Source organism: Macaca thibetana, chromosome 13, assembly GCF_024542745.1.
Source record: "Macaca thibetana thibetana isolate TM-01 chromosome 13, ASM2454274v1, whole genome shotgun sequence".
NCBI classification, from domain to species: Eukaryota; Metazoa; Chordata; class Mammalia; order Primates; family Cercopithecidae; genus Macaca; species Macaca thibetana.
The window spans coordinates 67432114-67444539 of NC_065590.1; the positions used below are offsets into that span (position 1 = coordinate 67432114).

Here is a 12426-nt window from a genome sequence, read left to right on the forward strand (position 1 = left end):
GAGGGCCAGGTGCTTGTAATCCCAGCACTTTGGGAGGCCGAGGCAGGTGGATCGCTTAAGCTCAGGAGTTCGAGACCAGCCTGGCCAACATGGTGAAACCCCGTCTCTACAAAAAACACAAAAATTAGCCCGGTGTGATGGGGCTCGCCTGTGGTCCCACCTACTGGAGAGGCTGAGGTGGGAGGATCGCTTGAGCTCAGGAGGTGGAGGTTGCAATGAGCCAAGATCACGTCACTGCACTCCAGCCTGGGCGACAGAGGGAGACCTGTCTCAAAAAATAAAAACTAAAAAGAAGCATCTGAGAAGTCCTAAGATTGAACCTTGGAAAAGCTCATGTGATGTGACTCCATGAAGAATTTTTACTGTAGGGCCCAGTAGAGCATGAGTTGGGGGTGGGTGCGGGGGGTGGGAGTGTCGGGGGAGGTGAGGGAGTATCAGTTCTTCACCTTAGCATCCCATTCTGAAGCACAGGAGAGCCCCTTGTCAGAGACAGACATGCATTTATCATTTCTGTATAACTGACTCAATGCACAGCTATGGAGCTAATTTCACGCTGTTTATCTTGTAACATGGATTTTATCTATGCTTCCCAAGTAATATTTTCATTTCCATTTTAAAATTCAGAGTTTAGAAAAAGGCCCTCAAATACTGTTAGGAGAACCATTCAAATCAGGTGCCCAAAACTAGATGGCACATTCATTCATCCATGGTTGGATGGTTAATAAGCAGTGCAAGAAATGAGCTGTTTCAGAACGCAGACATTTGTTAGAGAACAGGAACTTCTGCTCTCCGTCCTGGAGATTCACAGGTTTGGCCCAATTCTTTGTGAAAACAGACCAGGGCTCCTTCTATGAGAAGAGTGGAAGAGAGGAATGAAGGACAGGAAGAGGACGGAGTTGGGAGGAACAGAAAAGGCATTATGTTACATAGGGAGAAATCTAGGCTCCAGCCTCAGCTGTGCTGCTAACTCGCTGTCTCTTGACCTCTCTGGGCATTAATTTCCTCAATCTACAAAATAAGGCAACAGGACTGAATTATCCATTCTAGCCCTTCCACCTATGATTCTAACCCATTTCGGTGCGCCTAATGAAGGAGGGGACATATGGTCAACCAGGAAGACCCATAGGGGCCACGGCGGGCTGATACGACCCTCCCGGGCTCTCCCTCCCCACCCCGCCTTTGGCACCACCCGCCCCTGAGCGCCGCCTCCGGGAGCGAGCCGCGCGCGCCCGAGGCCACGTGACCTGAAGCCGCGGGGGCGCGCCCCAGCCGCCATGTCGGAGGTGCGTGGAGAGCCGGGGTCCGGAACTGAGGCCGGCGCCCGATTCTTCTGCACCGCGGGTCGCGGCCTGGAGCCGTTCCTGATGCGCGAGGTGCGGGCGCGGCTGGCGGCCACGGAGGTGAGTGGGCCTCGCTGCGCGCCTGGGAAGGTGGGCGGCCCTGCCCCTGCCCCGTTGCCCACCCGAGGCCAGTCGTGCACGCGGGAAAGCGACGCCGGCGCCCCTCTCGTTCCACCCGACGGTCGCCGCCCCCCGAGGTTGACTGGCAGGCGCTTCCGCTATGGCCGAGGGAAGCCACCATTCCTTTCTTTCCTTGCATAGCAAATCCAGTTCCTCATTTCTCAGGGCTCAAGTTTTTAAGAGAGGTGTTGAGGCAAGTTATTTCCTGCATTCTTTAAAGTACTTAGTAGTGCCTGTAATTAGAATCTGGCTTGTCAGAGTTAGAACCCTTCGTTCTTTAAATGCAAAGATGATCTCCAAGTTCAGTTACCTGACTTTTTGTTAGTTTCTTGACAGTGATAGTATTTTACTTCATAGGATTGTTGTGAGGATTAAATGACATAGCGTATGCAAAGTACACTTTAAACGCGCAGTAAATAGCAGCCAGAAAAACAATATACTCTTGCGGTCCTCATGGTTATCTGTTGTTGATTTCCGTGAAATGAACAAAGTTTTTAAGCATTGGTTTAGGTTTTAGAACGTTGAAAACTGGTTTCTTGAAAGTAGAGGATGAAGGTATAATAGAAAAGGTATCTTGATGGGGGGGGGTACATGGGACAGTGTGAGTGGTGTGCTCTTAGAAAAGGAGAGCTTGCTAAATGAAATTAACCCCTCCACCCTGGCAGCTTCTACAGTGTGGGAAGCCCACAAAAGGAGTTTCTGCAGTGAAGAGTTGGAGTCATGAAGAATTATGTCAGTTTTATTAGACTGCCTGCCACCGGTGTTTTGGGTCACAGAATTTAATAGAGTATTGAATGTAGCTAATCTAAAAAAGCAACAATATATAGTAACTACTGACATTTATTGAACATTTAATATGTGTCAGGCATGTGTTCTTAGATCTTTACCCTACATTTATTTGCATACTTTTCACAACAGCCCTATAAGGTAGGTGTTCCACATTTAACAGATGAGAAAAATGAAGCACAGGTAAGTCCAATAATTTATTCAAATCATGCAACTAGAAAATCGCAAAGATGGGATTCAAACCTGAGCTGGGAAATCAAGCATGAGTATATAATCACGTTCAAACCAGGCCCATGACATAGGGCTGCGCTGGTTTGTTTTTTCAAACGCTGACTTAGAGTGCTTGGTGTGAAAGAGAGATGGCTTGGCCCAGTTGAATATGTAGGTTTATTAGAAAAACGAAAGACTCTCTGCTTGTTCTCCATCTTCTCTAAAGACAAATGAAATTGGGAAAACTTTATTACCAGGAAGAAAATTCAATTACCTATAGGGAAAACTTTGTGACAGTGAGAGTAATTAAATGCCAGTAGATTTGGGAATTTCCATATTCTGCTCTTGTATGTTTGAAGGATAGATAGGTCCGGAAATGGGATCTGAACAAATAATCTCTGAAATTCCACCTCAGTTGCTCTGATACAAAGTGAACTCTCAAAGTTAAGGCGATCCTGAAATAACAGTGATGACAACTAACATTTATTAAGCACTTAAAATGTTAGACAAGTTATGTGCATGTTATGATTTAATCCTCAAAAGACTCCTATGTAATAGACTTTTACCTCCATATTTTACAAAAAAAGAGAAGATTGGGACTTGTATCTGCAGCCTTTCTAGTTTTAAAGCTTGTGTGCTTTACCACTAGGCTAAGTTACCGTGGGAATCTGCCCTGGAACATTGGATGTAGTTTATTTCTGTAACACCGTGGTAGAGTATGTATGGGCTTTAGAATCAAAAGACCTGTGTGCAGATCTTACATATTTCTGTAGTAGATATGTAACTTTGGGCAAATTACTCAAATTTCTGAGCCTCAATTGTCTTGAATGTAAAATAGAGATGATAGCTACTTTAAAGGATTAATGTAATCACTGAAACAAAGATAGCACAGGTAGCATGATGCCTAGCAAATAGTTGGTGCTCAATAAATTTTAGTTCCCATACATGAGTTGTATAGTAATACTTAAAACATTCTTTTAGTGACAAGAGAGTGTTAGAAACTTTGGATCACATCAAGGAAGTTAATATTCTAAAATCTAAATTTACAAAACAGATTAATACAAGAATGATTGTTTAAGAAAATAATCACCTCATTTTAATCAGTGTTTTTCCAATTTTGATGAACATAAGAATCACTGGGGAAGCTAGTTGAAAATGAGTATTTCTGGGTGCCAGCCCCAAAAGGTTTTCTTTTAACAGAGCGGCTGGTAAGCCCAGGTGATACCATTTTAACATGAAAACATGCTGCCCTCCCAGGTAACTCCAACACACAGCTTGCAGTGGAAAATTTCCTGTGTATTCTTTTTAGCTTTCTATCATGGAGAATTTCAGAAATACACAAAAGTAAACAAAATAGTATGCTGAATCTAGCCTGGTGCGGTGACTCACGCCTGTAATCCCAGCACTTTGGGAGGCCAAGGTGGGCAGATTACCTGAGGTCAGGAGTTCAAGACCAGCCTGGCCAACATGGTGAAACCCCGTCTCTACTAAAAATACAAAAAGTTAGCCAGGTGTGGTGGTGCACACCTGTAGTCCCGGCTATTCAAGAGGCTGAGGCAGGAGAATTGCTTGAACCCTGGAGGCGGAGGTTGCAGTGAGCCAAGATCACGCCACTGCAGTCCAGCCTGGGCAACAGAGCAAGACTCCATCTCAAAAAAAAAAAAAAGAAAAAAAATAGTATGCTGAGTCTGCATGGTGTAGTTTAACATGTTCCTCTATCCTCTGTATTTCCTACAAGTTGAAATCCTGTAAGTTGTATCTAGAACTTGGTCAGATTCAAGTTTGATGTTTTTTCTCCCTTCTGGTTGTATGGCAAATTTCTTCATAAGTCCCTGGATGATGTTAAATATTTAATTACGTATCTACAAACACGGATCACTTAGACTACTTTGAAGAAATTAATATATTGAGAAAAATTAAGCTTTACTTTATAATGATGTTTAATGTATTAAGTACTGCTATTTATTGTAAGACTAATAGTAGGAACAGTTATTTTAAGATAAAATTGAATGTTGTAGAGATGTCTCTAATGTCAGTGAACCAGAAAAGTCCTGTCAGTTGATTCATTGGTCTTTGTAAACTCACATATCAAACACTATTAACACAGGTCCTGAATAGGCCACGTAAATTTTTGTTTTTTTAATGGTGTCATCACAGTCGAGGGTAGTGGGGTCGAGTTAAGCAGAAAGTCAGATTATTTCATAGTTATTTTCATTTAATGGAATAATTGCATAAGGTTGCCTTAAAGATTCTCTGCATTCACTTTAAATTGAATGCCTCTTTTTTTTTTTTTTTTTTTTTTTTTTGACAGTCTTACTCTGTCACCCAGGCTGGAGTGCAGTGGCGTGATCTTGGCTCACTGCAACCTCCACCTCCCAGATTCAAGCAATTCTCCTGCCTCAGCCTCCCAAGTAGCTGGGATTACAGGTGCCTAGCTAATTTTTGTATCTTTAGTAGAGACAGGGTTTCTACTAAACGTATTGGCCAGGCTGGTCTTGAACTCCGGACTTCAAGTGATCCGCCCACCTTGGCCTCCCAAAGTGCTGGGATTACAGGCATTAGCTACCATGCCCAGCTGAATGTCCTTTTTACAAATTAAGTGAAACATATTTTTGAATTCCTTCTTCTAAAATAAACCAAAACAAACTCAAACACCACATTAACCCCTCACTTAGCACTTTCAAATTAGTTCTGAAACTGGCCTCTGTAGAATTAGGAGACCTTTGGTACCTCCCTATATCATGATATGTTTTTGCGTAGATTTAGACTTTTTTAAAAAAATTATCACAGGATCAGGCTCTATCACTCAGGCTAAAGAACAGTGGCGTGATCACAGATCACTGCAACCTTATTTCCCCAGCTCAAGCAATCCTCCCACCTTACCCTTCCAAGTAGCCTCTTGGACTACAAGCACATGCCACCATGCCCAACTCATTTACTTTTTGTACAGACAGGGTCTCACTGTGTTGTCCAGGCTGGTCTCAAACTCCTGGGCTCAAGCAGTCCTCCCACTTGGGCCTCCCAAAGCACTGGAATTATAGGCGTGAGCTACCACTTTCACCCTAGATTTAAACTTTTAATCTTGGTGTTAAATTTGAATCCATGAATTTTAAAAGAAAGGAAAAATAATGTTTAGATAATCTAGTAGAAAATAGAGCTGTTATTACTTAATAAAGGCTGTTATTTCATCTTCGGAAGTGTTATACATAAAACCAGGTGTTTTTAGACACTTGGTTATGATTTAATTCTAGATAGAAAAAACTAGATTGTATATATAAATAAATTTTCAGGTGAGAAACTTGAGAACAAAATATTCCAAGTGCCTTGTTTCTCCCTGAGTGTTGTAATTAAATATGAATAGTTACAAGAAATAAACTAAAGAAAAAGAGAATTAGTAGCTTCAGCAGTTCTTGAAATCATAAGCACTAAAATTAATTCTCCCTACTGTTTTAAGATATAATACCTATCTTCACAAAGAGTGAACTGTTTAAGTGCATTCACAGATAGGATTATTTGATTCTCACAGTTAGTACTATTTTACAATTTATTAAACTACAGTAAGTCTTCATTTAATGTCATCAGTAGGTTCCTGGAAACTTTGACTTCAAGCAAAAGGATGTATAATTAAATCATTTTTACCATAGGCTAATTGAAATAAACAAGAGTTCCTACAGTATATTTCCAGTCGCAAAAATTTCACAGACTTCTAAATAAAGAGGTTATTTAGAACACTTCTAATAGTAAATGCTGAAATAACTCTTCTAATATTAAACATTGAAATAAATGTAAGCTATACATACATTTAAGAAAGATTGATAAAAACAAGTAGGATAATTATTTATCCATCTATTCCAGTTCAGTTATTCCATGGTTGTCACTGGCCAGGGCCTATCCTGGCAGCTCAGGGGACAAGGTGGGAACCAGCCCTGCATAGGATGCCATCCCATTCCCCAGCGCACTCACACGCCCACACATTTACTTGCACTGGGACCATGTAAACATACCAGTGACATAACAGGCACACTCTGAGATGTCAGAGGAAACTGGGGTACTCAGGGAAAACCCATGCAGACATGGTTCACCTGGACAGTAGCCCTGGCTGGGAATTGGTATTTTTTCTTATCAATATCATGATGAAACAATGTTGAACAAAACAGTGTTATTCAAGGACCTGCTCTACTTCTGATAACATGCTTATTCTAAAAGAAATGTAGGCCTTATGATAATTCATAGAATAATGTTGCTGCTTTTGGTTTTGAGAATGTATAATTCTTAGAATAATGTTGCAGTTTTGGGTTTCGAGAATGTATTTGGCATTTTACTGCACTAACATACTATTCTTATGATCTGATGTTCTAAATAAACTTTTTGGGTCCTCTTAATTAACTTCATAGTCATATTCTTTTTGGAAACCACTGGCCCCGGGGGGAAATATATATATATTTAAATGTAAATATACATTTTTAAAATATAAATATATTTTATGTATATATATGTTAGAGAAAGCTGATCAGATAAAATGCTTCCCTTGATATTTGAATAAGAAAAGAAGATCTTCGTACAATTAAGTAACTATAATATCTAGATCACTGACTGCCTAGGTTAAAGTCACTGGTCTAGATCTTTGCGCATCATTTTACTTGTTTACAGAATTTGAAACTTAAAACCAAACATTTTCAGTAAAGTATTTAGTCCTGTTCCCCCAGAATCTTGGCAAAGTATTTCGTCAGTTAAATTGTTCTGCGATGGCTTTAGTATCAACTGTATTCTTACGTCAGCTAACTTATGAATTTTTGATAATTTACTTTTTAAAACTTTGTTTTCAAGTTTCTTAGCATTTTGAAGTATATACTTTAGTTTTGGGGAAATGTCACCTATGTAATAAGAAAGAAGTAAATTCTAGAAACCAGAAGTTCTGGTTTTGGTTACTTCACTATCCCCTTATATATTGATTCCTAAATGTTCTTTTCATTCCCTGCTTCCTCCCATAGTGTCATTGTCTGTTCCTCCATCTATTTTGGTCAGCTGCATTGCTGTAAGCTATTTGAGTTTTAATTGGTGCCAATCTAGGGCTTCTTCAGGAGAGATTCTCTTTCATCAGCCTGGAGTAGCAACCCCAGAAATTACCATTCCAAGAGTTTAATTAGATCTTGTCAGATCCAAAACAAGCAAAAACCCTTGGAGTTCAAGTACCCATGGATGGTAGCTGCCGTAACACAAGAAACCCCACAGTCCCTGGTGTCCGAGTTCTAGGAGATTATTTAGAACCATCCTGTTCAATTGTTGGCCACTGCTAAAAAGAGAGCTCCAAGAGAGCCCACATCCATCCTGGACTTAAAAGGGTTGGGTTGACCCTAAAAGAGTTAAGATTCCGTTGGTATTGAGCACCCTTTGTCACAGCATATTAGGCTTCCTGTGAGTCAGTGCTCTTTTCATTTTCCTTCTCTTGCCACGTATCCATCCTTTCTCCAAAACCTGTTTCTGTTTGATGCATATGTCTTGCTTCTACTCGTTATCCAGTTTCTGCAGCCAAGTATCTCGTCATTTCTACCTCAGTAACCTCCTTCTCCCTCTAGCATCACATTCTACACTCAGTCCTTTATGCCTCTTGTAAAGTAATTTTTTCTGTCAGCTAATTCAGTGCTGTCACAGTTTTCATCAAAAGTCTATAATGGTTGACCATTACCATTCGTGGTACTCAAAATTTCATGACCATTTGTCAGGCTGGCCTAAACTACATCATCCATCCACCTGACACTATCAATCAGCATAATACAGCAAATGTTGCTTACAGTTTACTTCAGCCAGGTTTTCATTCCCACTTCTGCATCTGCCCCTTGTTCTTTTATTAGAATCCTTCTTCCCAAACCTTACAGGATTCCTTCCGAAGACTCTTTGTAATGTCGGCTTTCATATTCATTTCTACTTAGTGTACTTACAGCTTGTCAATGCATTATAATGTTAAAACTTTTAGTTTTCTTCTGGGTTTAATTCAAGTTATTGTCTTATAAATCTTATGTTTTAATGTGTATGTCAGTGTGTGTCTATTATTCAGAATATATGTTTTATGCTTCCTGGTAGCCTACAGGTAAGTCTTCAATAAATATCCACCTTGGGCTAGACACCTAATTGTCTAGTACATTATACCTTTGTCTACTTTTGGTGGTGATAGGATCTACCTTAGAGGGTTGTTATAAGGGTGAGGAGGAAAGTACTTATTCAGAGTTCCTAGTACAGAGCCTGACAAATAGTAGATACTTCAGAAATGGTTATTTTTATTTTTAATTTAAATGCTGTACCTTAAGAGGGAAAAAATACCATTTTTACACTGACACTGGACTACATTGAAAGCTGTTTTTTTTATTTCTAGGTTGAATATATTTCAGGAAAGGTTTTTTTCACCACCTGTTCTGATTTGAATATGTTGAAGAAATTAAAATCTGCTGAAAGATTATTTTTGCTGATTAAAAAGCAGTTTCCACTTATTTCTTCTGTAAGTAAAGGTATGGCATATCCATATGTGTGTTGCTTTTACCCACATGACACATTGTACTCCAACATTTTCTGCTTGATAATTAATATGTAGCCATTTTACACTTTAATATTCATTGACAGTGTGTGGGATCATTAATTGTGTATTTTTCTGTATTTCCTGAATATTATCACCTGATTGTAGTAGAATATTTCTTCTCTTTGCAAACTGTGTGCTGCCTTTTTTATGAGAGTTTAATGTCTTAAGCCACATTTCTTCGAGAATTATGATCAGGTACCTTCTTTAGAGATATATATGGTCAGTTGCATTTGGATTTAGAAACATGCAGTAATCCAAAATGCGTTATTTTAATAGTAAATCAGTGAAAATCGTCATATTGTACATTTTAACTGTGTGATATAATTGGAAAAATACTGCATAGTAAATATTTTTATTTCTGGGACCTTAAATGTTTTTGATAAACTTATGCCCGCTTATCAAGCATTAGAGGTAAAGGGGGCATAAGAGATTTCTTGTCCACTCTCTAAATTTTATAAATATGCTACTAAAACAACATATGGATCTTGATAAAAACAACAAAACATGGTCAGACACTGCAGGTTTAAACGCTGCCTTAAACTTCAATTTGAATTACATAAGAGATCATGTATTTATAGCCTATAATAAACTATTTTAAGAAAGATGCAAATGGCAAGAAATCAAGACCAAGCAGAAAAAATTGTTTTAAAGCAAATCCCAAAGTATTATACTGTGGGGTAAATATAATTCCTCCCAGTACTCTACACACATTCATCTTTAGGGAACTACAGTAATTTTTGGATCATCTTGATGACCCTGGTTCATCAAGAGAAGATTAAACTTTGCTGAGCATACTGGCAGTATGCTAAGCTATGAATGGCTTGTGAGTTACTTTATGGAAACGCACTATAATATACTTATTAATATGGTGTGGGCTAAAATGTAACAGGCCCAAGATTCAGCTCCTCTGTTTCTGAGCTGAGTTTTTCAATTTATTCTTTTCTTATAAAAACTTAATTTTTATAGGCAAGATCACCATTATTTAAGGGTTGATATACACTCTAGGTCTATGTATATGTTGAAGAGATACATATATTACCATAGCACAAATAATCTTTCTAGGTTATTATATGGTAATTCTATAGAAATTTTAACACAGTGTGGATGCTGTATATGCAATATAAGAATTAACTTTATTCTGCACAATATTCTTACGGTAAATGGAATATAAACTCCAAATGGAAGTGAAGTTATTCATGTAGCAATTTAATAAAAATTCAAAGAAATAAAGGTAATGGAATTTGGGGGTGATGATTGTAATAGATAGTCTTTAAAGCTTCAATATAGGACCAACAAGATTTTTCTTATTTAGGAAAACTACTTAACGAAATGCAAAGACTTATAAATGAAGATCCAGGAAGTTGGTTGAATGCCATTTCAATCTGGAAAAATCTTCTTGAACTTGATGCAAAAAAGGAAAAACTTTCTCAGAGAGATGATAACCAACTAAAAAGAAAAGTGGGAGAAAATGAAATCATCATTGCAAAGAAATTAAAAATAGAACAAATGCAAAAGATAGAAGAGAATAGGGACTGCCAGCTGGAAAAACAAATAGAAGAAGAAACTCTGGAGCAAAGAGATTTTACCACTAAAAGTGAAAACTTTCAAGAAGAAGAATTTCGGAATGACATAGAGAAAGCAATTGATACTCATAATCAGAAGGACTTGACTTTCAGAGTATCTTGTCGCTGCAGTGGAACTATTGGAAAGGCCTTCACTGCACAGGTATGCTTGCATCCCAAAGTGGAGTCTGTCGCCCAGGCTGGAATACAGTGGCACGATCTGGCTCACTGCAACCTCCGCCTCCCAGGTTCAGGTGATTCCCTTGCCTCAGCCTCCTGAGTAGCTGGGATCACAGGTGTGCGCCACCACATCCAGCTAATTTTTGTATTTTTAGTAGAGACAGGGTTTCACATTGGTCAGGTTGGTCTTGAACTCCTGACCTCAAGTGATCCACCCACCTCAGCCTCCCAAAGTGCTGGGATTACAGGCAGGAGCCACCGCACCTGGCCTGTGGGTCCCATTTTTTTTTAAAAGAATTACTTACTCTTTAGATTGAAAATGAGATGCAAACCTCTCACAGAACGAATAACTAGGCCCAGACAATTAGTTCTTATGGAATTAAATATCTTTAAAACTACATTTTCCTTTTAATTTTCCCTCAGATGTTTAAGAGGAATGGTATGCCATTCCAAGTAATTCCTTTCTTATACTTTGTGCCTAAAAATTTCCTTAAATCTACAGATGTCCTTTGTATTTGGAAATCCTGATACCATAGTCCTCAGCTTTTGGGGTTTCTCTTCAGTTCAGCTTTGTGCTTATTCAGTGGCTACTCTGCACAGGTCCTGTACATGGGATTGTCACCAGGACCTAGACTGCAAATGCATGTGAAGTCTCAGCAATATAGAGAAGAGTGAACACCACAAATTGGCCATCACCAAACCTCATCAGTTGGCCCTTACAAAGTTCAGTGATGTTAAAGGCCATTGGTCTGAATACTTTATCAACCTTGAAATCAGTCAGACCCTAAAGGGTGAGTCTAATGATACTAATCTGGTAATTTTTAAACACATAGGCTTATAGTAGCTGAAATAGTTATCTTTCAGCTTGCATCTGTTTCCTGAAACCCAGAATGATCATATTTATCAGGTCATAATCTAGTTATTTCATATGCCTAAAATTACAAGAATAGAGATTATGCATGAGTAGACGTTAATGCCATGGAGTGTATTGGGGGCTAGGGCAGATAAAATACAGCCTTACTGCCTGAAATAGAAAATGCTTTCATGTACGATTTTAATATCAGAACTCTAAATTACTGTCGGATAGCCTGACTTGATTTTCTTATAGGCTTCTCTGTTAGTTTTGCTTACATTTAAACTTAAAATTTTCATTTTTAGTATTCTTTTCTTTAACTTGCTACTTTTCCAGGAGGTAGGAAGAGTAATTGGAATTGCTATTATGAAACACTTTGGATGGAAAGCAGATTTGAGGAATCCAAAATTAGAGGTAATGAGTATTTATTTTATTTTATATACTTGTAACCTAATTCTTTAAAGACCGTGTCCTGTATTCTTATCATACCTTTCCGTTTTATTTTACAGTTGTAAAAAGTATATCGACAGGGATCCAGCAGTCCATTTTATCTTTAGTATTACAGTAGTACAGATAGTTTTGCCAGCAGTTTTCACTGTGAAAATATCTTATCCAAACTCCAAGAAAAGATTTTTTGGAATGAAGTTATCTGGTCACAGTTGAAGAAAAAACATTTATTATTATGAGGTTACAGCGATGTTCTCTCTAGTCTCTATAATACACACAATCTATGATTTAAAAAACTTTAGCTAATGTTAAAAAATGGATAACAACAAAAGTCCTGCACAAAATTCAATAGTATGT

General features: G+C 38.5%; 1 protein-coding gene across 6 annotated transcripts in view; it reads left to right on the top strand.

The window, feature by feature from the left end:
• Positions 1–1243: 1243 nt before the first annotated feature.
• Positions 1244–12426, top strand: part of THUMPD2 (THUMP domain containing 2) — a 41009-nt gene continuing 29826 nt past the window's right edge. For 3 of the 6 annotated variants that reach the window (XM_050753369.1, XM_050753370.1, XM_050753373.1), the window contains exons 1-4: positions 1259–1400; positions 8827–8959; positions 10340–10752; positions 11959–12036. In XM_050753369.1, coding sequence (XP_050609326.1) covers positions 1275–1400; positions 8827–8959; positions 10340–10752; positions 11959–12036 — 750 coding nt within the window. In that variant the 5' untranslated portion in view covers positions 1259–1274. Of the gene's footprint in view, positions 1401–8826; positions 8960–10339; positions 10753–11448; positions 11561–11958; positions 12037–12426 lie in introns of those variants that run through there. The other 3 variants (XM_050753368.1, XM_050753371.1, XM_050753374.1) reach the window with 3 other exon arrangements.